Here is a 27,477-nt window from a genome sequence, read left to right as displayed (position 1 = left end):
TAATTGGGTAGTCTTACTCAGGGCAGCTTTCGTAAGGTGTGCTTCTTCCATATCTATTCCCAAGTCCTGCAGATAACGGTTCACAGCTACCTTCTGCCAGGCATGCTGCACTGCTGTCCTATGACTTGAAGTGCCATACTTCAACAGGGCAACCCTCTTTTCACCCTCACTCGTGAAGCTGCAGCTCCATTTTGCGAACCATTAAATGAAATTCAGGTGCTATTCTACTTCGTCACTTGCTCACAAGTTCCATTTCCTATCTCCACATTTGTTTCATCGTGCAACCACTATTTTCCTCAAACAACCTGTAAAAAGGCGGAAAAATACTTGCAGCTTTTAGAACAACTGTGACAATTTTTTACCCCTTATATGGCCAATTACCTACAAATGCTCAGCCCTTCAAATTTTGACTACAGCTCTTTAAGGGCTAATGCCAAGGGATTTCCCACCCACCCTCCAACTCCTTTGGTAAGGTCTCATCATGAGGTTCAGTATAGCCTTAAATTGCATTACTATATCATTTTCAATCAACAATTGACATTTGAATTCATGTGAGGTTGGTCCAGCACAACTTCAGAAAGCATAATGCTCAAAGTTACAAAGTCCTGCCACTTTAGTGCCAGGACCTTAAAGTCATCTCTCAGGTATGGACATAATCAGCAGCTAGCCGTCATGATGCCCATAGTCAAAAGCCTACTGATGGTCATTGTTAAAGCTCATGCATGAATTATGTCCATTCAAGTGAGGCACTGGAGAATGTCTCAGGTAGTATCCCTGCCTCCCTTTCAAAACTGCAGTCATCAACCCCCTCCTCAATAAAAACACCCTTGACCCCTCTGTCCTTATAAACTACCACTCCATCTCTAATCTCCCTTTTCTCGCCTAAGTCCTTGAACACATTGCATACCAAATCCGTGCTCATCTTTGCTGCAACACCTGGTTTGAATCTCTCCAATCAGGTTTCTGCCCCAGCTACAGTATCGAAACGGCCCTAACCAAAGGCACAAATGACATCCTGTGTGAATGTTATCGTGGTACATTATCTTTCCTCGCCCTCCTCAACCTGTCTGCAGCCTTTGACATGATCAAGCATACCATCCTTCTCGAACTCCTCTCCTCCATTGTCCATTTCTGTGGGACTAACCTCACTTGGTTCCACTTTTACATATCTGATCATAGTCAGATCATCTCCAGCAATGGCATATCTTTCCACCCCTCACTCCGTTCCCTAGGCCCCCACCTCTACCTCTTCACATGCTGCTTCTTGGTGACATCATCAAGAAGACATGGAGTCAACTTCCACATGTATGCTAAGGACGCCCAATTATACCTTTCCACCACCTCTGTTAACCCCTCCATTGTCTGTGTTGTCAGACTGCTTTTCCAACATCCAGTCTTGGACGAGCTGCAATTTCCTCCAGATAAAAATTGGTTAAACTAAAAGCATCATCTTTGACCCCCGCCACAAACTCTGTACCCTTGCCACTGATTCCATCCTCCTCCCCAGCCAGTGTCTCAAGCTGAAACAGACTGTTCGCAACCTCAGCTTCCTATTCAACACTGAGCTGAGCTTCCAACCCACTATCCTCTCCATCACAAAGACAACCTAATTCCACCTCCGTAATATTGCCCAACTCATCCTGTGCCTCAGACCTTTTGCTGCTGAAAACCTCATCAAAGCCTTTGTCTCCTCAAGACTATTCCAATGCTCCCCTGGCTGGCTGCCCATCCTCCACTCTCCGTAAGCTTCAGCTCATCTGAAAATCTGCTACCCGTGCCCAATCCTGCACCAAGTCCCATTCACCCATCACCTCTATCCGTTGTTGACCTACATTGGCTCCTGGTCCCCCAACACATCAAATTTAAAATTCACATTCTTGTGTTTACATGCCGTCCTGGTCTCGCCCCTCGCATCTCTGACCACATAACCCAATCGCCCCCCCCCCCCCCCCCCACTGAACACTCTCTTCCTCTGACTCAGGCCTTGTTATTCCCCCTTTCATCCCACCATCGGTGGTCATGTCTTCAGCCGCTCTGGAATTTCCTCCCTAAACCTCTCCAACTCAATCTCCTCCTTTAAGATCCTCCTTAAAACACAACCCTTCGACCAAGCTTTTGGTCACCCCTCCTGATACCACCACCTTTTGCCTTGGCGTTCATGTTTGACTACCACCTCGGTGAAGCGCTTTGGACCGTTCTACGTTAAATACGTTATATAAATGCAAGTTGTTGTCTAATGTTCATGGAACCTTACCTCAATCAGTGACCAGAAAGGAGGGGAGAAATTGGTGAGAATTTCTTTAAAAATCACTGTCTAATTATGGTACTTAAATTGCAATATCACATCATTCAACCAACAATTGATATTTAACAAAAATCCTTTGGGATCATTCAACCAAAATTGAATGACTTGCTATTTTCCCGATTGAACTAATCAATGTAATAAATAATGATGATATAGAAAATAATTGTATGATGAGGATATTTAAATAATCCCCTTTAAATTCAATTTCATGATTAAATATCCACTAATAAAATATAATTTCTTTTCCTTCAGGGACTGTATAACTCAATAAAAAATGAAAAGCTGGAGTGGGCTGTGTAAGTGCAACTTTTCTCTTGTGATACAAATACATTCTGATGCATTTAAATTGTAAACTACCATTAGCAATTAGTAAGTGTTTCAAGACACTCTATAAACTTTTCTGCTTTCACAATACCAGTGATGAAGCCTTACACATTGCTTCTGCTGCTTGAGGAACTTGTTGCCTGAAACTCTGTCCCTTGAATGCAGAATCTTAGAGTAAAGAAGCAAAGTTGCATCAATTAGATTTGCCAGTTGATATCATAGCATTAATTCTCTGGACTTTTTTGTGCTCTTGGCAAACTGCCAGGCTCAATTTCATGAGACATCTGTCCTCATTACATTTGTTTGCACTATATTGTTATGACACCTGGGCCGGGAAATTCATCAGAGCTGCTCCCGCTCTGCTGGCATAAGTGCGGCGTAAATTCAGTTTACGTGCGTAAAATGGCATTATTAATGCTGCCTATGTACATTGAATTAGATTCTGTAATTAACAATTGACAAACATTATTGTAATGTAAATACTCTGATGTTAAAAAAATCTTTGCTATAGAAAAATAAAAAGACCATTTTAAATTTCTTCCATGAAAGTGATTGGTGCTTCCACTCTTTTCTTTAAGAGATGAAGATGAGTTGAGGAAATCTCTGTCTGAGCTTGTGGAGGATAAATATGATAGTTGTCCAAAGAAAGTGACCAGAATAATTGATAGCAGTAATCCCTTCCTCGACATCCCTCAGGCATTGAACGCAGCAACCTACAAACATGGAGTTCTCAATCGTAAATCCCATGCAGATATGGACGGCAAGAGAAGTGAGTATTTTCCAGTGTTCAGTTTTTACAGACTAGTTATGCAAACTTATGTTCAACGGCCTAAATGAGAAGTCACTGTTTGAAAGTGTTATTTTCATGAAAAGACCTTAAGGTGACAACTTGGCTTCTTCTGGGCCAAAAGGATGCACTGGGTCGCCGCTACGGTCCTGAGTCTTCCGCTTAGGGAGGGAGGTCAGGGGCTGGTGTGCGTCCGCACCCAGGTGGCGACTTTCCGCCTTCGGACCCTGCAGCGATACCTGTACGTTGAGGATCCTCCTAGATGCTGTGCGCTGGCAACATATTTCTTCCAACGGCTGCACGGCCAGAACTACGACACGCAGCTCCTGTTTATCACATTGCCGGGCGTCCGCGCATCTTTGCAGGAGCTGCCTGTCTTTTACCAGGATCTGATCAGGGTCTGGAATATGGTTGCCACCTGCCGGTGCTCTCCCCCGTTGGGGGTGGCGGCCGTCCTGCAGGAGCTGCTGCTCAGGAATCCGTTCCTCCACGGTGTTGGCTTCGGTGGCTCACAGCTGACTGAGGAGAGGGCCCTGGCCGGTAAGGTAACCCGAGTCAGGGACATCCTGGATGGCGGAGTGGCGGAGGGACGGGCTGGATAGCGCCAGGGACACTGGCTGCACGGATGTCCTTGCGGTGTGTCTGGGACGCAGCCGCCGCCATCCGGGCATTGAAAGTGGCACTCGGCCCTGACTCCACTCGGGGTGTGGAGGAGGCTCAAGCATGTGGAGCCATCCTGTCCGATCTGACCCCCGTTCGGACGGAATTCCTCATCGGCGTCAGGCCCCAAAACCTCCCTCGGAGGGCTGTGCCTCACAACTTGAGCCGTCTCTCAGAAATTCCCTCCATGCCATTTCACTCTGCGCAGAGCGATTTCCTGTACGGGCTGCTCCTGCACACTCTCCACTTCCTCGCCCTTGTCTCTTGCCCAGGTACCATCCTGCCATCTGGCGGAGGCGGGTGTCCCCAGTGGAGGGCTCTCTACTCGGGGATCCTCCCGTGTGCCATTGGGGATCTGGGGTGGCGAGTGTTGCACGGAGCAGTCGCAACCAACAGGCATTTACGCTATTTCACGGACTCCCAGGTCGCCTGCAATTTCTGCAGCTTGGATGAGTCCGTGTTTCATTTATTCGCAGGGTGTGGGAGGCTGCAGCCCCTGTTTGACTATTTAAGGGGGCTGCTCCTCAAGTTCTGGCTGCACTTCAGTCCCACGCTTCTAATCTTTGGCCGCCCAGTGAGGGGGGGGGCGGTTGGCAGGCAGGTGGGTGGACGTCCTCGTGGGCCTGCTCCTGGGCCTGTCCAAGGTGGCTATCCACAGGTCCAGGTTAGACGTGGCCCGTGGGGACTGTCTGCCTCTCTTCCGCGGAATTCTCTGCGCCCAGGTGACCCTGGAGAGGGAGCACGCGGTGTCCGCCGGTACGCTTGAGGCTTTCCGCGACCGGTGGGCTCCGCAGGGATTGGAGTGCATTCTGGACCGAGATAATAAAATTATAATTTGACACTTATTTTGCGTTTATTGGTTTTCTGCACATGAACACACCCTAACCCCCCCTTCTTATAAAAGGGGGGCCTAAAACGCACAAAAAAAAAACTTGGCATAGATTTTCTTAGGTGGCATGTAGACTTACAGGAGGTGGTCACGGGCTGGGAAATTGTGCCCACGACCACACATTCCTGTTTTGCAGTGCACCTGATTTCCCAGCCAGTGTTTTTTGCTGAAAAAATGAGTCTGCACCACCACCAGGATAAGTAGACTTCATTACCATGGAATAATTAGTTAAATGCAGCACCTTGCCGAATTCCTGACTACAGGTAAAGGGCTACCCAAGACACGCTGCTCCTCCAGTTGAGATAAGCACATTTGGCTTCTGGGACCTGCCCTGCTTAAGCAAGCTTCCTAAAGGTAGATATATGTCCTGTTGGTGGTTAAAGTGTCCCTTGCAGATGACCAGCAACCTGTGTGGTAGCAGACCCTTGGTTACTACTTAGGAGTGGGAAGCCCTCCATCTAGGTTCTCTTAAGCTTGTCCACTAGACTCTCCAACAAAATAGAAACATAGAAAGGTTACAGCACGGGAGGAGGCCATTTGGCCCATCGAATCTGTGCCGGCTCTCTGCAAGAGCAATTCAGCTAATCCCACTCCCCCGCCTTATTCCCGTAGCCCTGCAATTTTTTTCCTTTCAAGTACTTAACCAGTTTTGTTTTGAAAGCCACGATTGAATCTGCCTCCACAACCCCCCTCAGGCAGTGCATTTCAGATCCTAACCACTCGCTGCATAAAAATTTTTTTCCTCATGTCACCTTTGGTTCTTTTGCCAATCACCTTAAATCTATGTCCTCCGGTTCTTGACCCTTCCGCCAATGGGAACAGTTTCTCTCTATCTATTCTGTCTAGACCCTTCATGATTTTGAATACCTCTATCAAATCTCTTTCCAACCTTCTCTGTTCCAAGGAGAACAACCCCAGCTTCTCCAGTCTATCCACGTAACTAAAGTCTCCCATCTCTGGAATCATTCTAGTAAATCTTTTCTGCACCCTCTCTAAGGCCTCAATTATCATTTCTAGAAGTTTCCCCACCATTGAGGTTAAACTGACTGGCCTGTAGTTGCTGGGTTTATCCTTACACCCTTTTTTGAACAAGGGTGTAACATTTGCAATTCTCCAGTCCTCTGGCACCACCCCCGTATCTAAGGATGTTTGGAAGATTATGGCCAGTACCTCCGCAATTTCCACCCTTACTTCCCTCAGCAACCTAGGATGCATCCCATCAGGACCGGGTGACTTGTCTACTTTAAGTACAGCTAGCCTTTCTGGTATCTCCTCTTTATCAATTTTTACATCTTCCTTTACTGAGACTCTGGTAAAGACAGATGCAAAGTACTTATTTAGTTCCTCGGCCATGCACTGTGCCTCCATGAGTAGATTTCCTTTTTGGTCCATGATCGGCCCCACCCCTCCTCTTACTACCCGTTTACTGTTTACATGCCTATAGAAGACTTGTGTAAAAGATGTATTGGTTGCTGGATTTGTAGGCGTGCCTTCTCTGTTCTGTCCATTAGTATAACCTTACAGCCCCCGCTGTACATTTTTCCTGTTGTCTTTTGGAAACAAATAGCACCTGAAACACAGGCATGCAGTGCATGATGTGTGTATATATGCAGCATTTGCAAGCATAAATAATAGGTTCAGCTGTGGAGTTGCCCAGCTAAAAGCCAGGAATCTAAATGTGCTACCTGCCCTCAATCCACCCATGTGGATTTGCATACAAAGCCCCGATTAAAATCTCTGTATGACCAAGACATTAGAAGTGACTATGAGTACTTGCGTTCGTTCACAACTGTTTGATTTTATAGGTGCAGTTAATGTATTTCTAATAGATCATTGAAATTGATAACAATGTACTCAGAGGAGCATATTAATAAACGTGGTTTAGAATTTCATTTTTCTTTTAGCTCCTAGAGGAAGAAGAGGATGGAAAAAATTTTATGCAGTACTCAAAGGGACTATTCTTTACTTGCAAAAGGTAGTGAATGTTAGAAAAAATCAAATTGTCTATATATGCATAATGTATGTTAGAATTACAAATATAAAATAGAAACCTGCAGGCATCAGTTATCTGAACTGAAAGTTGCTGGCAGCACGTAATGTTGTGTATCTGCCTACTGTAATGAGTTACTTTGTTAAAGTTGGGTTTAATACATACTAGACATGGAGTTCTTCACTCTCCTCTGCAATCCAGCCTGAAATGGGGTTTGATAGCAGTAGAGAATGAGGCAAAATCTGGTGGTGAAGCCTACAGCCGCCTCACTGTCCCAATCTAAATTTCTCTCCCTCCACCCACACCTGGAACACTGCTGGCCTCCCCTTCCCCGCTCACCACGTGTAAATGTTGGCAGGGCCCAGGTCCCGGCCCATTTCCTTCCCGTCCATCCCAGTTACTGCTGCTTCCTGGGCCCGTTTGGAAGCTGCTGGTAAGCCCAGGATAGTGGCTATAGTTGTCCTGAGGTCAGGGAATGGAGAGAATAGTACAGGCTTCCTCTCCCTTCATATAGGCTCTTATACAGATACCATGAACTTGGGGAAATAAATAGTGATGTCTTGAGGAGTGTACATATTACAGAGAGGGAGGTGCTGGAAGTCTTAACTCGCATCAAGGTAGATAAATCTCCGGGACCTGATAAAATGTATCCCAGGACGTTATGGGAGGTTAGGGAGGAAATTGCGGGTCCCCTAGCAGAGATATTTGAATCATCCACCGCTACAGGTGAGGTGCCTGAAGATTGGAGGGTAGAAAATGTTGTGCCTTTGTTTAAGAAGGGCGGCAGGGAAAAGCCTGGGAACTACAGACCGGTGAGCCTGACATCTGTAGTGGGTAAGTTGTTAGAGGGTATTCTGAGGGACAGGATCTACAGGCATTTGGAGAGGCAGGGACTAATTAGGAACAGTCAGCATGGTTTTGTGAGAGGAAAATCATGTCTCACGAATTTGATTGAGTTTTTTGAAGGGGTAACCAAGAAGATAGATGAGGGCTGTGCAGTAGACGTGGTCTACATGGACTTCAGCAAAGCCTTTGACAAGGTACCGCATGGTAGGTTGTTACATAAGGTTAAATCTCATGGGATCCAAGGTGAGGTAGCCAATTGGATACAAAATTGGCTTGACGACAGAAGACAGAGGGTGGTTGTAGAGGGTTGTTTTTCAAACTGGATGCCTGTGTCCAGCGGTGTGCCTCAGGGATCGGTGCTGGGTCTGCTGTTATTTGTTATTTATATTAATGATTTGGATGAGAATTTAGGAGGCATGGTTAGTAAGTTTGCAGATGACACCAAGATTGGTGGCATTGTGGACAGTGAAGAAGGTTATCTAGGATTGCAACGGGATCTTGATAAATTGGGCCAGTGGGCCGATGAATGGCAGATGGAGTTTAATTTAGATAAATGTGAGGTGATGCATTTTGGTAGATCGAATCGGGCCAGGACCTACTCCGTTAATGGTAGGGCGTTGGGGAGAGTTATAGAACAAAGAGATCTAGGAGTACAGGTTCATAGCTCCTTGAAAGTGGAGTCACAGGTGGATAGGGTGGTGAAGAAGGCATTCGGCATGCTTGGTTTCATTGGTCAGAACATTGAATGCAGGAGTTGGGATGTCTTGTTGAAGTTGTACAGGGCATTGGTGAGGCCACACTTGGAGTACTGTGTACAGTTCTGGTCACCCTTTTATAGAAAGGATATTATTAAACTAGAAAGAGTGCAGAAAAGATTTACTAGGATGCTACCGGGACTTGATGGTTTGACTTATAGGGAGAGGTTAGACAGACTGGGACTTTTTTCCCTGGAGAGTAGAAGGTTAAGGGGTGATCTTTTAGAAGTCTATAAAATAATGAGGGGCATAGATAAGGTAGATTGTCAAAATCTTTTCCCAAAGGTAGGGGAGTCTATAACGAGGGGGCATAGATTTAAGGTGAGAGGGGAGAGATACAAAAGGGTCCAGAGGGGCAATTTTTTCACTCAAAGGGTGGTGAGTGTCTGGAATGAGCTGCCAGAGACAGTAGTAGAGGCGGGTACAATTTTGTCTTTTAAAAAGCATTTGGACAGTTACATGGGTAAGATGGATATAGAGGGATATGGGCCAAGTGCAGGAAATTGGGACGGGCTTAGTGGTATAAACTGGGCGACATGGACATGTTGGGCCGAAGGGCCTGTTTCCATGTTGTAACTTCTATGATTCTATGATTCCCTCGATCTTCAGGACTCTTCTGCCCCTTTAAATGGCCCAACCGCCTCATCTGGTATCGCAGCAGCAGCATCGTTGAAGCACAACTTTGATTTTGTGGCCAGACAGTGATGGTCTCTTTCTTGGCATTGGGAAATCTTGTCAGTAGTTCACCAAAGAAATGGGTCAGGGTTCGAAGGGAGTCAAAGGGGTGGGCAAAGGTCCTGCCTTGCTGCTACTCCTCCTTCCTTCCCCAAAGAGGTGAATCTTGCCTGGAATTTTCTACCTGCTAACTGCAAGTTATATTTAAGTTAAGCATGCAATGATGATGTCACATCATTAATCCTTGGTGCAATATCATGCATGATGGACATAGAGAGGATTGACCATCAGAAAAAATGAAAATCCCTAATAAATTTAAGCTGTACATAATATAAATAATAACTGATATCAAGAACTGATTTCAATCCTATGTATCTGTTGTTCTATTTTTAATTTACTTTTATGAGAAAATGACATAAGTATATTTTGGGAAAATAATCAGCAGGACAGTTAACATATTTAATGTAAAATGGAATGCATTCAACAAAGTACATCTGAAACTTGCCGTAACAAAATTAACCAGACTTCGTATGTATGTAAGTGTTATGTTTCTTTCAGGTTTAAATTCAATGTGGAAAATGGTTAAAATGGCCATTAGCTCTTGCAGCGTATTATACTTCATAAGAGACTATAAGGGATAGAAGCAGGAGTAGGCCATTCGACCCCTCGAGCCTGCTCCGCCATTCAATGAAATCATGGCTGATCTGATTTTTACCTCAACTCCACTTTCCTGCCTTTTCCCCATATCCTTTGACTCCCTTGCTGATCAAAAATTTGTCTAACTCAGCCTTGAATGTATTCAATGACTCAGCCTCCACAGCTTTTTGGGATAAAGAATTCCAAAGATTCACAACCCTCTGGGAGAAGAAATTCCTCCTCATTTCCGTCTTAAACGGGCAACCCCTTAATCTGAGACTATGCCCCCTAGTTTTAGATTTCCCCATGAGGGGTAACATCCTCTCAGCATCTACCTTATCGAGTCCCCTCAGAATCTTGTATGTTTCAATAAGATTTCCTCTCATTCTTCTAAACTCCAATGAGTATAGACCCAACCTGTTCAATCTTTCCTCATAAGACAATCCTTTCATACCCGGAATCAACCTAGTGAACCTTCTCTGAACTGCCTCCAATGCAAGTATGTCCTCCCTTAAATATACTTCAGAACTTGCCTGACTATCATGAGCTGAAATTATTATTGATAATCAGTTGAATTTATGCCTTTCAGAATATTTATTGCAAAAATTAATGGTACATGAGATTAAACATCCCTCAAATTAAGAATTTTAGTTGGTGTAATGCACTTCGTTCACTAGAATTGAAATTACATGACTTCATTAGTTGCAGTATATCTTGGGGCACTACAATTGGCCTCAACACTTCCTCAGCTAAGGAAGGAGAAAAATCAGATAGTGATTTCTGGTGGGGAGATGAGAATAGGATTAGGCTAGAGTATAATTCCTCCACAGTCATATAGCTGGCTGACAAACACTGTCTTGATTCAAACCCGATGAATAGCCAGTTGGGTTAGATATTGAAAAGCTGCTGAGGCACATGAAATGAGACACACCTTCAGGGGAGTAGGGGAGAAAACTTGACAAAAAAAAGAGTGCTTATTACTTTAAAGTATACAATGGAATGGGATTGTTTTCATACTATGCAATAGACAATTTCTTCTCATCAACTGGAATGAACCTACAAAATATGAAATATAATTGTCCTATTTATGTATCTTTTATAGGATGAATATAAGCTAGACAGAGATTTGTCTGAAGTGGACCTGAAAAATGCTATTCGCATACATCATGCATTAGCAACAAAGGCTACCGATTACAGCAAACGACCCAATGTGCTCAAATTGAAGACAGCAGACTGGAGAGTCTTTCTTTTCCAAGCCCCGTAAGAATATTGTACATATCTATTTCAAGCAGTTATGTTGACTTTGATCCAAATTTAATTTGGAAACTGATTTTTGTGACATGTTAGTTGTCAATGTAACTCGCTAAGTTATTTGTGTATTATCAGCTGGTTGGCTCAGCAAATTTTGCAGCATGTTTTTCAGACAGGCAACAGTTAAGATGAGGCTACTGAAAAAAAATCCATTGAAATTCACTGCTTTACAGTAAGTTTGTGCTGAAGCAAACTGTTTAATGCAGCACCAAACTTTTGTAATGTATTTATATTAAATTTGTTTCGTAGTTTGGAATTTAAATTCAAATATTGATTGAGATAGGCAAGATGAAGTGATGCATTAATGCCATTGTATCACAAATCAATCATTGACCACACCTCTCTTTATAAGCCTGGATGTGGGTCCTGCAAGGCCACCAGTCAGATGTCAGACCCCTTTTAAAATGATTAAAGTGGCAAACCTGGAATTTGAATAGATCAGCACTATTTCAAAAACCAACAGAAGCTCATTTATACTACTGCCTTTATACTAATATGAAATTTCCATTGAAGACATATTGGCCAGGAATTTCCTCAAAGCTGCTTCTGTTCCATCACCATAACTTCGGTGAAGTTACAGCGGAGAAGCGGGAGAAGCTCCAAGGAAATTCCTGGCCATTGTTGTAAGGATAATAGTGTAAACCGTATCACAGGAATTACCACAGTATAGAAGTATACACAATTTAAAGCCCCCACATATCAAAGACCACTACTAGTATCCCGCCAGTTTTCATGTTCTACTGTTTATAAATGGAGATAGCGGGATTTGTATGTCTGTCCATTGCAAAGCAAGTTCTGCAACTCAGTCAGGTTTTCACATCCGTACCGTGTAACATGTCTGATTTAGTTGGTCGCATTCTTGCCTCGAAGTTAGATTGAGAGTTCAAACCTGACTATATTAACTTGAGCACGTAATCTAGGCCTCAGTGCAGTACTGCATTTTCAGAGATGGAATCTTTCAGATGAGACAATAAACTGAGGCCCTATCTGCCTGATAAGATAAAGGTAAAATATCCCATGGCCGAAGAAAAGCAGGGAGTTCTCCCAGTGTCCTGTCCAACATTCATCCCTCAACCAAAAGCACCAAAACAGACGATCTAGTCATTTGTTCATTTACTATTTGTGGGATCTTGCTGTACTCTTTACGGAAGTGCATTTAAAAAGACATATAATAAGCTTACTTCCTACTTTTTTGGTTGATAGGCTTTAGAAACACAGAAAATAGGAGCAGGAGTAGGCCATTCGGCCCTTCGAGCCTGCTCCGCCATTCAGTATGATCATGGCTGATCCTCTATCTCAAAACCATATTACCGCTCTCTCCTCATACCCCTTGATGCCTTCTGTGTCTAGAAATCTATCTATCTTTCTTAAATATATTCAGTGACTTGGCCTCCACAGCCTTCTGTGGTAGAGAATTCCACAGTTTCACCACCCTCTGAGTGAAGAAATTTCTCCTCATCTCAGTCCTAAATATCCTACCCCATATCCTGAGACTGTGACCCCTCGTTCTGGACCCCCCAGCCAGGGGAAACATCATCCCTGCATCCAGTCTTACTAGCCCTGTCAGAATTTTATACATTTCAATTAGATCCCCTTTCATTCTTCTAAACTCTTGACCCAATCTTTCCTCATACGACAGTCCTGCCATCCCAGGAATCAGTCTGGTGAACCTTCGCTGCACTCCCTCTATGGCAAGTATATCCTTTCTTAGGTCAGGATATACTTTGTGCCAAGTATTTTGGTACTAACATTTTTTTGGTACATCCACAGTATTGGGACAATATAAATTAATTACTGGCTGTATCTCTTTTAATTGAGTCAGTTTATGTAAGATGACATCAAGCTAAATTAGGCATTACACTACATATCCCTTAATATAATAATCAGTTTCTCTTTATTCTCTCTTATTAGAGAGAAATGTAATGGATGCATGAACTTTAGGAAGATGCTGAGGTAGGTCTTCCAATTGAGCCTCCTATTGAGCTTAAGTCAGATGGTGAGATGCTTACATCCATTTGATTGTTAGATGTGCTGACTCCATCTAATTTGGTGGGATCAGTTTAATTTTGATAGAGTGAGCAAACTCCAGCTATATATTGGGCATGGAACTGCAAGGATAAAAATGGGTTGATTGGTAAATTAAAGAGATATGGCCACATATGGAGATAAATTGATTGTTAGCCTCTAATATTTTTATGTATATTTCAGCCTTTGCATCGGTTGTGCAAATGCCTGATAAAACCTGGTGGCTGGTACAATTAATGTAGAAGCAAAAAACTGAATGAGTTATCATTTAACTGTTAACCTCCTTGGAAGACTTCAAGGACTTGACATTACGTTATATATTCTATTTATAATTAATTTATTTAACTATATCTATTATTCTACAACTATAGAATTGATTATCAGCAAAATCATACGGTTCAGTCTCTGTGATTAGTGCAAAGCATTTCCAAAAAAGATTGATTTTAAGTGTGAATCAATAAAATCTAAATCATGTAAACACACAAGAAAAATCGATTTTTCAGGATTACAGTAACACAGCATTTCCTGGGTTACCATTACATGATGAAATCTATTTGCATGACAGTCATAATTCCACAAACAAGATGACATTAAACCAATACCTCTATAATTAAATGATAGAGCAATTGATGTATAGACACCTCAGGTGCATCCTAGTCCCTTATTACTGATGGCAAGCAATCTGCCCCTGATTCAGTTTTCTAATAAGAGAGTTTCTTGGGTATTTAAAGCCAAGTTCTAAGTATATTGATAATTTGGTGCATTAAGGATGGCAAGTTCTTTGGTAAGGTTTCACCTGTCACTCTGACTACTCTGTATGTTGCTACTTCTATTCCTGCCTTCCTCTCTCATCTAACTTTCTGCACCAACCTGAATCTTCCACCTATACTTTCCATGTTACTTTTTCCAAATCGTAAATTCCCTCTTTCCTTTTAACCTCCTATTGTTGAATGATCAATGTTTAAACTTAAATAACCTAAACTACTACAATAGAAAGGTTACTTCAGGAAATATGACCAATCATGATCAAAAATCATTCATTTTTTAAATGTTCAATTTAAATCACACAAGCACCTTAGAACTTGTTACCACCCAGTGAACTTTATATATAAATGAAAAAAGATTTGTACAGTTGATTATTTCTGGGAAAGAATCACTACCCCATGATCCCACAGGTTTTGCGGTTGTATTTTCATCTTGGTTTCGCTCTTGGATTATTTTCATGATGGCATGCTTTGCTATAGCTACTGTGTTCCACAATACTGCATTCTCAGTAGAGTACTAGCACAAAGTAAACAAGTTTGAAAACCAAAAATACAAACAGCTGACGGTCGAAACATGTGCAGTGAGAAGATTTTCCCAAAATGCATTAGCATGATTCTGTCAGTGCAACTGGAAATGTCTTTTCTCTGGATATAAGAGTGTTTGGTTTTGCAAATAATTTTAAAATAAACTGGACTATAAATCTTAAAACCTTTTTTGATGTAACAATTTTGAAATGCTTATTTTTTTATTTCAGAGAATCTGCTATGAATGAGAGAGAGTGGGTGATGATTAGAACACCTAAACTTTGTTTTCTTTAAACAGAAAATTTGAAAACTATAATTGTTTACATCTATAATATATGAAATTTGCTTTGTATTTTATGCACTCATTATTATTTGGGCATCACCATTCTGTCATGCCTCTAGGTGACACCTCAATAGGATTTTGCCATTTTAAAGCTACCTGTCACACAGTCAAACCTGCAGCGGCATATTTCTATCGCTGACTACTTGTGATGCATTTTGTGTTCTAACATCACCTAAAATAGTTTATAGGATATACTGACCTGAAGAAATTATTGCATTTCCTTTCTTCACCCTACTGTGTTTTTGCCCTGTGACAACTTAACAGTAAACATTATTCAAGTATTACAGTAGCAAATGAAGTTGCTTGGAAACAAAGTAACATTTACACTTCCCTTTCAATATTTGACAGAAGTGAAGAGGAAATGCACTCTTGGATACTGAGAATAAACCTGGTAACTGCCATTTTTTCAGCACCCTCCTTTCCAGCTGCTATTGGGTCACTGAAAAAATTCAGCCGACCCCTTCTCCCTTCATCTACCACCAAACTTTCCCAGGTGATATGTATAAAATTAACTGTTATGTGATATGAAAATTATTGACTGTGAAGTGTAAAATGCTGTCTGTCTTCACAATGACCTCTGACATAGAATTGAGGTGGACTACTGACTGATATAATCACACTATTAAAAATGAACTGAAATGTATGAGGTTGTAAACATTTACTATGAATATCTGGCTTGCTTTCATCCCACTGAAATGCCAGCAAGCCCAGAAACATCACAATAAGATCTAAATATTTCATGAAGTATGTTTTATCATAATGTTACACATGCATATCTCCTAGTGACAAGTGCAACCTAGGTCAGAAATCAGGTAATCTGAATTTTGGTGTTTTATTTCAGGCCACTGATTTTTGAGCCATCACAATTCTTGCAATTTAATGCAACTCCAAGCTCAGTAAGATTAAGACCATTTGAATAGAACCAATCTGAATCTGAACCAAAATTAGTTTTCTTATCCTTAATCTGGACATAGTCATATAAGGATAAATGTTCTTGTTTGCCATCATTGGTGACAGTGGAACTGAATGCATGCTGGGGTGAGGGGTGGTGGTCAGAAATTGTGAGGGATCGAACTTGTTGAATCTCCACTGCACACAAACTTCCAGTTAGATCTTAAGGTGGGACTAGGCAGCTCTTATCAAAAACAGATGAGAACTTGAAATATGAAAATGTATTTTAGAAGCAAGTATATTACCAGATACACAATGTCTTGTGATTCTTGCAGTACGTTTTCCTGCATGGAATGGACAATTGGGTCAGCATTTAAAGGGGGACCTGCTGTTTGTTGAGAAGATTATCAGAAGTGAAAATTTTCTTTAGCTTAGTACAAGATGTTATTTTCAGTCTTAATTTTTGAGTTTTGTTTTTGGAGAGATTAGGCAGAGTTTTGGCCTCCAGATTTTTAGTTGCCTGCAATTATAATTTTTAAAATGCACATTATAATTGGGATACTTCTTTTTTTGTTATTTGGAGAATGAAGAAGAGAATGAAAGCAAGGATGGAAGGCAGATCAAACTGCCTCAGAAGCAGCCTGGCTGCACCCACCTTTGCAAAGAGCAATGAACAGAGAAAGAAAAGTGCAAGGATGCCTTCGAGAAGACCTAGGCTACTCTCTTCACCCCTGGCTTCTGATATCTCTGAGACAGTCATGAGCAGCAGAGCACAGAAACAACAAAGCATATGCAGCCACCAGGATAATTACTAAACACAATATAGACATCAGTAGCAGTGCTTCAAATGCTTGGACAGATCAGGAAATCTTATAATACAGCTCCATCAAAGCCTCCAAGATCATAATTGTGTGCTGCAACCTCTACAATTTTGCAGTTCAAATCTGCATAAGCATGGAGAAAGTGGTGTAGGAGGACACTCATCCACAGTCAAGAACAGAACAAGAAAAGGAGCTAGGTGTCTTATCTGCTCTATGCACAAACAATTCTCTTCATAACTGTACAAAACAGTTGCCAAATACACTCTTGTGTTTTGGGTCTTTTCTGACCTTTTTACTTTGGATTATTTTGACTCTTGTATCTTGGTCATTTGTATTGCAAGTCTCAACTTTGCTTAGCTTCAAAAGTGTCTATTCTTGCCTTGAGACTTAGGGTAAGCATTTGATAATGTACCCAAGAAATGAGCACCGAACCTTGCCTGGTAATTGCTTTTAACTACTGGATTTATCCTATGTCTCCATAAGATCTCTCTCCAGTCCTCAAAAGTGATTGAACATCACACTAGACCTTGTTTTAAGCTTCAAATAGTAAGTGAATCTATTTTACAAAAGATGAACAAGTAAATAAGTAACAGTCATATGATGTAGTTATATATTTACAGCCGCCATCCTTCCATCTAACTCCTTAAGTGGACAAAATAATAAAAAGATTGAAATCTTAGAACTAAGCTAGGCCTTTGCAAATAATTGTTAAATAATTGCCTTTCTTTTCTTAGAAATATTTATCACTGTGGGAGTCTAATTAAGTTAAACTGTATTATGGAAATTCTCTTTCAGGAATTTCAAACTGATCGATTCCTTCCCTGAGATTTTAAAACTTTTTTTTATATTCTAGGAAAGAGTGACTTCCTGGATTTTGAATATCCACTGCTCAAATTTAAAAAGGAACTGTCAGTCATATACAAACTGAACAAATCCCACAACATTGCTTAAGTTTGAATTATTCCTCTCTCCATCCTGAAACTTGCAAAGATGCATTGGGATGGGCTTGAAAAAGATTCTGGCATGGCTGCCTGTTAAACTCTTCGTATAACGAGTGGATTTAATGAGACGGCCACCAAACCAAAACTTGACAGACATACTTCATTTTTTAATCATAATTCTATATTTAGGCGACCATGGATCCTATTCCTTTCATCTGCTATTACCTTATTTTATTGAAAAAGTGTAACCAGATTTAATACCTATAAATTTTTTTTTATTCGTTCATGGGATGTGGGCGTCGCTGGCGAGGCCGGCATTTATTGCCCATCCCTAATTGCCCTTTATTTGTGTATATGCCTAATATTTGTTACCTAATGTCTCCTTGGTGACAGATTATGTGCTTTAAAACCTATTGTAGTGTTCCTTTTGGGTGCTTCCATAGGGGCAGAAATAAGTTACTGAACTGGCTGCTTGATGTCAGTGGAAGCCTCTTGGGATTCAGTTGATTCCCTTCTTCCTTGTGCCGGATCATGAGATGGCCCTGAAACTAGTTCCACCCATTCCTGCCACTGCATTAGCTGCTTGGCCCTGCTTATTTTCTGGCATATCTTCTGTCATTTGAAGGGGAGGGGCTCAATTTGGTGTTGCCCAGCCTCATCCATGTCTACTCCAGTCCAGCCACTTTCCTACTGCTGGACACTCGCTCAACATATCCATTGATCTGAAAGGGATCAGTCTTCAGGGAACAACAAGGACAGCAAACACCTACATAGAATGGCTCTCAAGCATGTAGAAACCAGACAAGTCAGCCTAAAACCATAATGGCTTACAGTACAGATGCAGGCCATTTGGTCCTTCATGTCTGTGCTGGCTCTTTACTAGAGGAACCCAAAACCTATCCTACTGCCCTGCTTACTCCCTATAGCTCTGTATATTTCTCTGCTTCAAATATTTATCCAATTTTCTCTTGAAAGATGCAATCATCTCTGCCTTAACCCCTCCTTTTTTGATATTACAGACCAAGCAGTCTGAGCATTCACAAAGGATATTAGATTCACAATAGAAAATGTTGCTGCTCAGGTAGCATCCTTTTAAATGCAAGCCTCACGAGGATCCTGGGCTCTACAGTTATGGAAGGACATGAGCTGAGCCTCCAAGCAGCAAGCTTCTGTTCCTCTTCTGTTTTCACCACATGCTTATGCTCACTTATGCTCTGTAATTCACCAAATGTACCTACCTCAAATGGACTTCTTAAATCATCTGAGCTTGTTGTTGCTGTGCTGGTACTTACTACAGACAGAATGAGTAATGCTAAGTGCTGTGAGGTGCTGGCTTCACAATTGCTACTGAGTCTGCAGCTTTCTTTTTGGGACACCAATAGAAATAGAAAAAAGGAGTTATGTTGGAATGGTGGCTGAAATGCACATTCTGAAACAGAGGTTTCATAGCTAAATGTGTCTTGGTCATTTGCTTCTGTGTAGACTGTGAGTGAGTGAATGGAGAAAGAAAAAGAAGAAAAAGGATGGTAGTCGTCCTGAGCTTTAGGACACCTCCACCTTCACCATGGCCTACTCCCTCTGTGTCCTCAGGCCCCACTATGTTGAGCATGGCATGTTCATAGTGACTGAGGGGACTAAAATGTACTGCTTTGTCTTGAAAGCAGAGAGGTAATATTGAGATGTTAGAAGTTTGAAAAGCACATTGATGAGTGACAGTCAAGTGACCATCTTGCATTGAAGCCTGTGAGTGGGTAAATTAACATGTATCATTATGAAGGTTAGTCGTGCGACAAGTTTGCTTTGTGGAGTTATCGTTCCAAATGATTATATAGCAACAGTTACAGTATATCATTGCATGTGAAGCTTGGAAAATGATGCTTTCTGCAGATGTGAGGAAATTGTAAACTTTGCCCATCCACATGATTTAGTGCAATGTTGGCTAGCCTTACCTTGGCAGCCTCCCTGAGGCTCTTTTTTTCCCCCTCACCTGCTGCTAAAGTCTGTGGATATTTGTCTTTGCATTGACTCTGATAGCCACCTCCTGTCAAGCAATCTGGATATTCTGGGAGGAGGATGTCCTGTGATGTCTTCGCTGCGCTTCTTCCACAAGCGCCTCCAAACGTGTCCCAGAAAGTGGAGATGATTAATGCCTTTCTACAGACATTAATGTCAGCCTTGGCTCAGTGGTAGCACTCTTGTCTTCTGAGTCAGAAGGTTGTGGGTTCAAGCCCCACTCCAGAGACTTGAGCACATAATCAAGGCTGACACTTCAGTGCAGTACTGAGGGAGTTGCTGCCCTGTCAGAGGTGCCGTCTTTCGGATGAGAAGTTAAACCAAAGCCCTGTCTGGACCTAAAAAACTTCATGGCACTATTTGAAGAAGAACAGAGGAGTTGTCCTGGCCAATATTTACCTCTCAACCAACATAAGTAAAAACAGATTATCTGGTCGTTATCTCATTGCTGTTTGTGGATCCTTGCTTTGCCCAAATTGTCTGCGACGTTCCCTACATTGCAAGAGTGACGACATTTCAAAAGTACTTCATTCACTTGTGAAATGCCAGTTCTTTCTTTCTTTCTTTTGCATCCAGCAAAAATACAGCAGTCCCATAGGCAGAAGTGCAGTCCTTAAGAACTGCAACTGCATATTATTTCCTGCTCACGCTGACAGCAAACTCCCATAGGCAGGTCCACGAGCACTATAGATAGGAAATAATGCTAATCTTGACAAATCCCAGCAGTTTAGCCCAGCTAGATTTTAGTGAACATGATACTCGCTGTTTCGAAGTACTGCCACTTTAGTGCTGGAATGGGAACATTTCCCCCATCTCTGGGGTCAGGTTAATTTTTTTAACGAAGAACCATAAGACCCATAAGACCATAAGTGATAGGAGCAGAAGTAGGCCATTTGGCCCTTCAAGCCTGCTCCGCCATTTAATGAGATCATGGCTGATCTGATTTTTACCTCAACTCCACTTTCCTGCCTTTTCCCCATATCCTTTGACTCACTTGCTGATCAAAAATTTGTCTAACTCAGCCTTGAATGTTTTCAATGACTCAGCCTCCACAGCTTTTTGGGGTAAAGAATTCCAAAGATTCACGACCCTCTGGGAGAAGAAATTCCTCCTCATTTCCATCTTAAACAGGCATCCCCTTATTCTGAGACTATGCCCCCTAGTTTTAGATTTCACCCATGAGGGGTAACATTCTCTCAGCATCTAACCTATCGAGTCCCCTTAGAATCTTATATGTTTCAATAAGATCTCCTCTCATTCTTCTAAACTCCAATGAGTATTGACCAAACCTGTTCAATCTTTCCTCATAAGACAATCCTTCCATACCCGGAATCCACCTAGTGAACCTTCTCTGAACTGCCTCCAATGCAAGGAAATTCCTCCTTAAATAAGGGCACCAGAACTATACGCAGTACTCCAGGTGTGGTCTCACCAACACCCTGTACAGTTGTAGCATGACTGCCCTGCTTTTATACTCCATTCCCCTAGAAATAAAGGCCAATATTCCATTTGCCTTCCGGATTACCTGCTGCACCTGTTTGTTAACTTTTTGTGTTTCATATATGAGGACACTCAGATCCCTCTGTACCGCAGCATTTTGTAGTATTTCTCCATTCAAATAATATTCTGCTTTTTTATTTTTCCTCCCAAAGTGGATGACTTCACATTTTCCCACATTATATTCCATCTCCCAAATTTTCTCCCATCCGCTTAACCTTGTCAATATCCCTTTGCAGACACTTTGGGCCCGATATTAGGAGGGAGGCGGGTTGGCAGTGGGGAGTCGACTGGGCGCGTGGGTAAGGCGCCCAGTGAATTCGGGGTGCTCCGCACGCGATCGCAGCCTAATTGAAGGTACTTATTCATGCTTCCGGGTTTCCCGTTCCAGACCTGCGCAGCGGGCGCACTGCGTACCCGCATCAGAGACTGTCAGTAGGAGGAGCCCTATTTAAAGGGGCAGTCCTCCAATGCTTCTCCTCCAGCAAAGAACCAAACTTGGAGCATGGAGCAGGCCAGAGGCAAGGCTGCTCCAAGGTTCTCTGACTCCTCACTCCAGGTGCTGCTCGATGGGGTGAGGAGGAGGAGGGAAATTCTGTTCCCATCTGATGGGAGGAGGTGGCCTCCCTCTGCCACCAAGAAGGGCTGGCTGGAGGTGGCCGAGGAGGTCAGCGGCAATGTGTGCCGAACCTGCGTCCAGTGCAGGAAGCACTTTAATGACCTAACCAGGTCAGCCAAAGTGAGTATACTTACGCATTCTCCCACACTCCGTCTTCCACATCACCTCCACCACCACACAACTCCTTCTGCATTGCCACCACAACGCTCTTTCATCACTCCTCACATCCACTCAACCATCATCCTCATTTTACCTGCACTTACTCACCGCCCCAGTTCCCATTCGAACACTACCACGCAACCCAATCCTCATACAATCTCATGGCTATGTCTCACACAGACCCTCCCATGCATCTTCCTCACGGTCACCCCCACCCACACCAATGCATGCAGCGGGTCACCATGCAACCATCACTCAATCATGCCTCTCTGTGTTTTGCCTTGATAGGAGAAGAGATGCCAGAATGCCCGGGAGAGGGCAAGGACCGGAGGGGGCTTGCCAAACCAGGAGGTCTTAACAGATGCGGAGCAGCAGGCATTGGAAGTAAGCCGGACGCTGGAGTGCCTGTCCGTGGCGGATGCCGAGACTGGGAGTGCACAAACGGCTGGTGACAGAAGTCTAACACTCAGCACTCATGATAACGAATGATCTTAGCATCACTTGGCATCTGCAGCACCTCAACACCTGCCGGCCTCTGAGGGTGCGTCGTCGCATCTGAGCCAACCATCCATCAGCGCAGATACACACACCTCAGTGGGTCCCCGTCCTCACTTAGTTGGGCTTGCACATGGTGAGTCACCATGCACATGTGAGCACGAGCAGACCCTGGTGGCAGGGGCAGCCGTGGAGAGTCCGCGTCGGTAGGAGCACTCTTCTCCAGGCTCTGCTCAGCTGGACCCAGATGCTGAACCCTGAGGGCCAGCCATGAAAAGGAACTCATCGAGGGGCAGCAGCACATTGCCGAGGTACTGGAACAGTTGCCATGCGCACTCTCCACAATCGCACAGAGGATGGAGAGTCCAACTCCTGCATGAGTGGAATACTGTCACAGGGACGTGAAGGCATCTCTGAGATAGTGTCGCAGGTAGGTGCTGAAATGTCTGCGATGGAGGAAAGGCTAGCCTCCATCGAGCTTCAAGCACGGCTTAACAATGAGTCCATCCAGGCCCTGACAATGGCCGTTCGGATTCAGGATGAGCAACATTCTGCCGCCTTAAACAGGCTGACAGGTACCTTACAACTAGCATTCCAAGGCTTCACATAAGTCCACCAAACTGTCGTCCAGCAGGGTGGAAGGAGTGATGTGGGCATGGGCCAGGAGAGGGATGATGGTGAAAGGGGACATGGAAGTGGGGACACCACTCAAAGCGCTCCCAAGTCTCACCTGTTGCCCCCCCCTCTCAACCAGTACCCGCAATGTTGCCCCCTCTCCAGGTGGCCGAGTCTGCCCCTGCACAGGTGCAGGTGGAGCAGTCTTTGGAGGGGCTCTTATGGGCACCGAAACCCAGAGGGCTTCCGCGCAAAGCATCTCCAGTCAGGGCATGGACAAGAGCAACCTGCCACTACCTCTGCCGAAGCCACAGGGGTAACACCACGTAGGGGTTCCCGTAAACGTAAGGTGAAGGTTTTGTGAGCACAAAGGGGATGCACAAGGGTGTAAGACAAAATGTCATGTTTTTGATTTACTTTCTTTTTGCAAAAAAACATAAAAAATTGTTATCACCACTACTGCCAGTTTTTGCAAACCTTATCTGGTTTGTGCAATAATTCCCTTTCCTGAGGATCACCATGAAGACCCACACCTGATGCCACCCATTGTGTCATTGCAGAGTGGGTGCAGGTGTATTTGCAGGGCTCTTTTGTGCAGACGACTGAGAGACGCCGGTGATGTCCCCGATGGCACCCTGGAAGGATCCGGAGGAGAAGTTGTTGAGGGCAATGGTAACTTTGACAGCAACAGGTAAGATGGTGCTCGGGCCAGCCAGGAGCAGCTTGGCATGAAGGAGGCTGCAGATGTCCACGACTACACGTCGAGTGACTCTGAGCCTCTGTGTACACTGCTGCTCAGAGAGCTCCAGGAAGCTGAGCCTCGGTCTGTAGACCCTATGGCGAGGGTAGTGCCTTCTGCAACGCATCTCTCTCTGCGGTTGCCCTCCCTCCTGCTGTGCAGGTGGATGTATCACAGCACTGTGTTGTGGAGCTCCACGTGTCAGAGGTGGACGGTGTGGCCAGCGAGGCTGGTGATGCTGTTCGTCCTCCGAGGAGGTCATGACTGCAGCCATGGTGGCCCCCATCTGGAAGATGTACGTTTGAGGGGTCCACAAGGTAGGTAAATGTGTCTGCACACCGGGATTGAGGTCGCAAGTTGGTGATTTTTTGTGTTAGGAGGAGGGTGATGGAGGCCAAACTTTGTCCAAAGTGACAGAGTTGCCTCCTGCAATGAGTGAGGGTCCCCCCCCCCCCCCAACTGTCAAATGGACCTTTGCAGCTGCCACAGGCTGGTGGCTGCAACACGTCCATTTCAACTGGGAGTGTCTCCCCCAGTACAGGAAACATGCTCAGTTTGGATGAAAATCCCACCCCTCCTAAAATATCCTCCCCCTCCTAAAATATCCTCCAAATCAAGTCTCCTAACGACTTGAAGTATCAAATTAATTGATTTAAGTAGGATCCCGCCAGCTTTAATTACCGGTGGGAGTCCCGCATGCGGGGGCTGCGTGCGCATCTAAGCGCGTCATTGGGGAACCCAGAAGTGGGCGGGTTGGCGCCGGACTCCGGACCCGCCCCGGAAATCCCCAATTTTCGGAGCACTCCCGCCACGAACGCACTCGCTCGGCCATCCTAAAATCGACCCCTTTGTGTCCTCCTCGCAAATTGCTTTTCCACTTATCTTTGTATCATCAGCAAATTTGGCCACAATACACTGTTCCTTCATCCAAGTCAGTGATATATATTGTAAACAGTTGAGGCCCCAGCATTGATCCCTGCGGCACTCCACTAGTTATAGTTTGCCATTTTGAAAACGACCCTTTCATCCCGACTCTTTGTTTTATGTTAGTTAGCCAATCCTCTATCCATGCCAGTATATTACCCCCAACACCATGAGCTCTTATCTTGTGCAGTAACCTTTTATGTGGCACCTTATCAAATGCCTTTTGGAAATCCAAATATAAAACATCCATTGGTTCCCCTTTATCTACTCTGCCCATTACTTCCTCAAAGAACTCTAATAAATTGTCAGACACGATTTCCCCTTCATAAAACCACGTTGACTCTTCTTGATTGTATTATGAGTCTCCAATTGTCCTGCTACTACTTCCTTAATAATGGATTCTAGCATTTTCCCAATGACAAATGTTAGGCCAACTGGTCTATAGTTACCTGCTTTCTGTCTCACTGCCTTCTTGAATAGGGGTGTTACGTTTGCGGGTTTTCCAATCAGCTGGGACCTTTCCAGAATCTAGTGAATTTTGGAAGATTACAACCAATCTCTGTAGCCACTTCCTTTAAGACCCTCGGATGCAAGCCATCAGGTCCAGGGGACTTGTCAGCCTTCAGACCCATTAGTTTACCTAGTACTTTTTCTTTAGTGACAGTGATTGTTTTTAGTTCCTCCCTCCCCTTTGCCCCTTGATTCTCTACTATCATTGGTATGTTAATAGTGTCGTCTACTGTGGAGACAGATACAAAATATATGTTCAATTCCTCTGCCATTTCTTTGTTTTCCATTATTATTTCCCCAGTCTCATCCTCTAAGGGACCAGTGTTTACTTTAGCTAACTTTTTTATATATTTGTAGAAGCTTTTACTGTCAGTTTTTATATTTCTTGCTAGTTTACTCTCATAATTTATTTTCTCCCTCGTTATTATTCTTTTAGTCATCCTTTGCTGGTTTTTAAAATTTTCCCAATCTCCAGGCTTACCAATAATCTTTGCATTGTTGTATGCTTTTCTTTTAACCTGATACCATCCTTGACTTCCTTAGTCATGGTTAGTTCACCCATTTTGTGGAGTCTTTGTTATATATTTTTGTTGCGAGTCATAAAATATCTTTTCAAATGTTTGCCACTGCTTTTCCGCCATCATACCATCTAATCTGTTTACCCAGTCCACTTTAGGCAATTCCACCCTCATTCCTTTATAATTGCCCTTATTTAAGTTTAATGCAGTAGTTTCAGACCCAAGCTCCTTGCTCTAAAACTGGATGTGAAATTCTATCATGTTATGATCACTGCTTCCCAAGGGATCCTTTACTTTGAGATCATTAATTACTCCTGTTTCGTTACCCATTACCAGATCCAAAATGGCCTGTTCCCTGGTTGGTTCCCCGACGTATTGGTCTAAGAAACAGTCCCAAATACACTCAATGAACTCCTCTTCGGGGCTACTTTTGCCATTTTGATTTGTCCATTCTATGTGAAAGTTAAAATCACCCATGATTATTGCATTATCTTTTTTACAAGCCCCCCTTATTTCCTGATTTATATTTTGCCCTACAATGTAGCTACTGTTTGGTGGGAGTAGTACATCGGCCCCCTGTGATTTCTTTCCCTTTCTATTTCTTACCTCCACCCAAATTGATTCGACATCTTGATCTTCTGAGCCAAGATCATTTCTCACTATTATACCAATTTCATCCTTTATTAACAGAACTACCCCACCATCTTTATCTTTTTTCCTATCCTTCCGAAATGTTAAATAACCCTGAATATTTAGCTCCTAACATTGGTCACCTTGCAACCACGTCTCTGTAATGGCTACGAGATCATACCTATTTGTTTCTATTTGTGCCATCAATTCATCTATTTTATTACAAAAGATGTGCGCATTCAGATAAAGAACCTTTAATTTTGTCTTTTTTCCGTTCTTTCCTATTCCAGCCCCATTTGCTAGTGCACTCTTATGTATGTATGCTCTGTCCCTTCCTGACACACTCTGTTTATCATTACCCCATCACTTTCCTGTACTACTTCCTTGTCTTTTCTCTTTATCAATCTAAACTTCGCCCTACCTGAACCCTCCCCCCCTGTATTTAGTTTAAAGCCTTCTCTACCGCCCTAGTTATTTGGTTCACCAAAATCATAAATATGCCTTGACTTTCCTTTTCATGATCTAATTCTGGTTCTAACTTCATTCAAAAGTTTAATGTAAATGAGCCTAAATGTAACATAGCATTGTTAATGGAATTGATCATTTTAGAAGAATTTTTTTGTAAAATCTAATTTTTAATATGATTTTCTTTATTTATGTGTAAAGGTTTGTTTTCAAAGAAATTAGATCACACAAACATGTATTTGTAGACTCCTTTAATCAAACATAAAGAAACAATATTTAGAAAATACTGACTTGCTGCATTTATGAGACACATTCAATTATAAAAGCAATTTGTAACATATAATGTGTGGCATATAGGAGGAGCAGCTGAAGTCCCATGAGACCAAGTGGAGACAGATTTCAACAGAATTAGCAGAACACAGCACTCATCCTCCGGAGAAGAATGTCAAATCTAAAGATGCAGAGGAATACAGACTTAAAGAACATTATTTATTATTTGAGGTGAGCATGCTTTTTGACACATGACCCTGTAAGAATATACATATAGGATGTGTGGTGATGAGCTACTAAACATCAAAAATATTCAACAGCCCATCTTGCAAGTGGAAGATGTGGCAATCGGGTCATGAATGTATTTCTCACTCTTGAGTTTTGTGTCATGTTATACTTTTGAAAGCCTTCTGTTTATGCTATTTGAAACTGGTGCTGAATAGTGGCATTGTCATCAATTTAATAAATCAACCTTTTTTATGGCACATTGTTGAAGCAGAGTGATAAGTCATGATGTAAAATGGTGGAGGAAGAA

General features: G+C 43.0%; 1 protein-coding gene across 1 annotated transcript in view; it reads left to right on the top strand.

The window, feature by feature from the left end:
* Window positions 1-27,477, top strand: part of LOC137332457 (PH and SEC7 domain-containing protein 2-like) — a 149,272-nt gene that overhangs the window by 104,380 nt on the left and 17,415 nt on the right. The window contains exons 8-13 of the mRNA XM_067996315.1: window positions 2,558-2,601; window positions 3,208-3,398; window positions 6,870-6,940; window positions 10,970-11,127; window positions 15,184-15,328; window positions 27,030-27,173. Of these exons, the coding sequence (XP_067852416.1) occupies window positions 2,558-2,601; window positions 3,208-3,398; window positions 6,870-6,940; window positions 10,970-11,127; window positions 15,184-15,328; window positions 27,030-27,173 (753 nt within the window). The remainder of the gene's footprint in view (window positions 1-2,557; window positions 2,602-3,207; window positions 3,399-6,869; window positions 6,941-10,969; window positions 11,128-15,183; window positions 15,329-27,029; window positions 27,174-27,477) is intronic.

The sequence above is a fragment of the Heptranchias perlo genome, chromosome 14, assembly GCF_035084215.1.
Source record: "Heptranchias perlo isolate sHepPer1 chromosome 14, sHepPer1.hap1, whole genome shotgun sequence".
Classification (NCBI taxonomy): domain Eukaryota; kingdom Metazoa; phylum Chordata; class Chondrichthyes; order Hexanchiformes; family Hexanchidae; genus Heptranchias; species Heptranchias perlo.
This window is presented reverse-complemented; position numbering and strand designations above follow the sequence as displayed.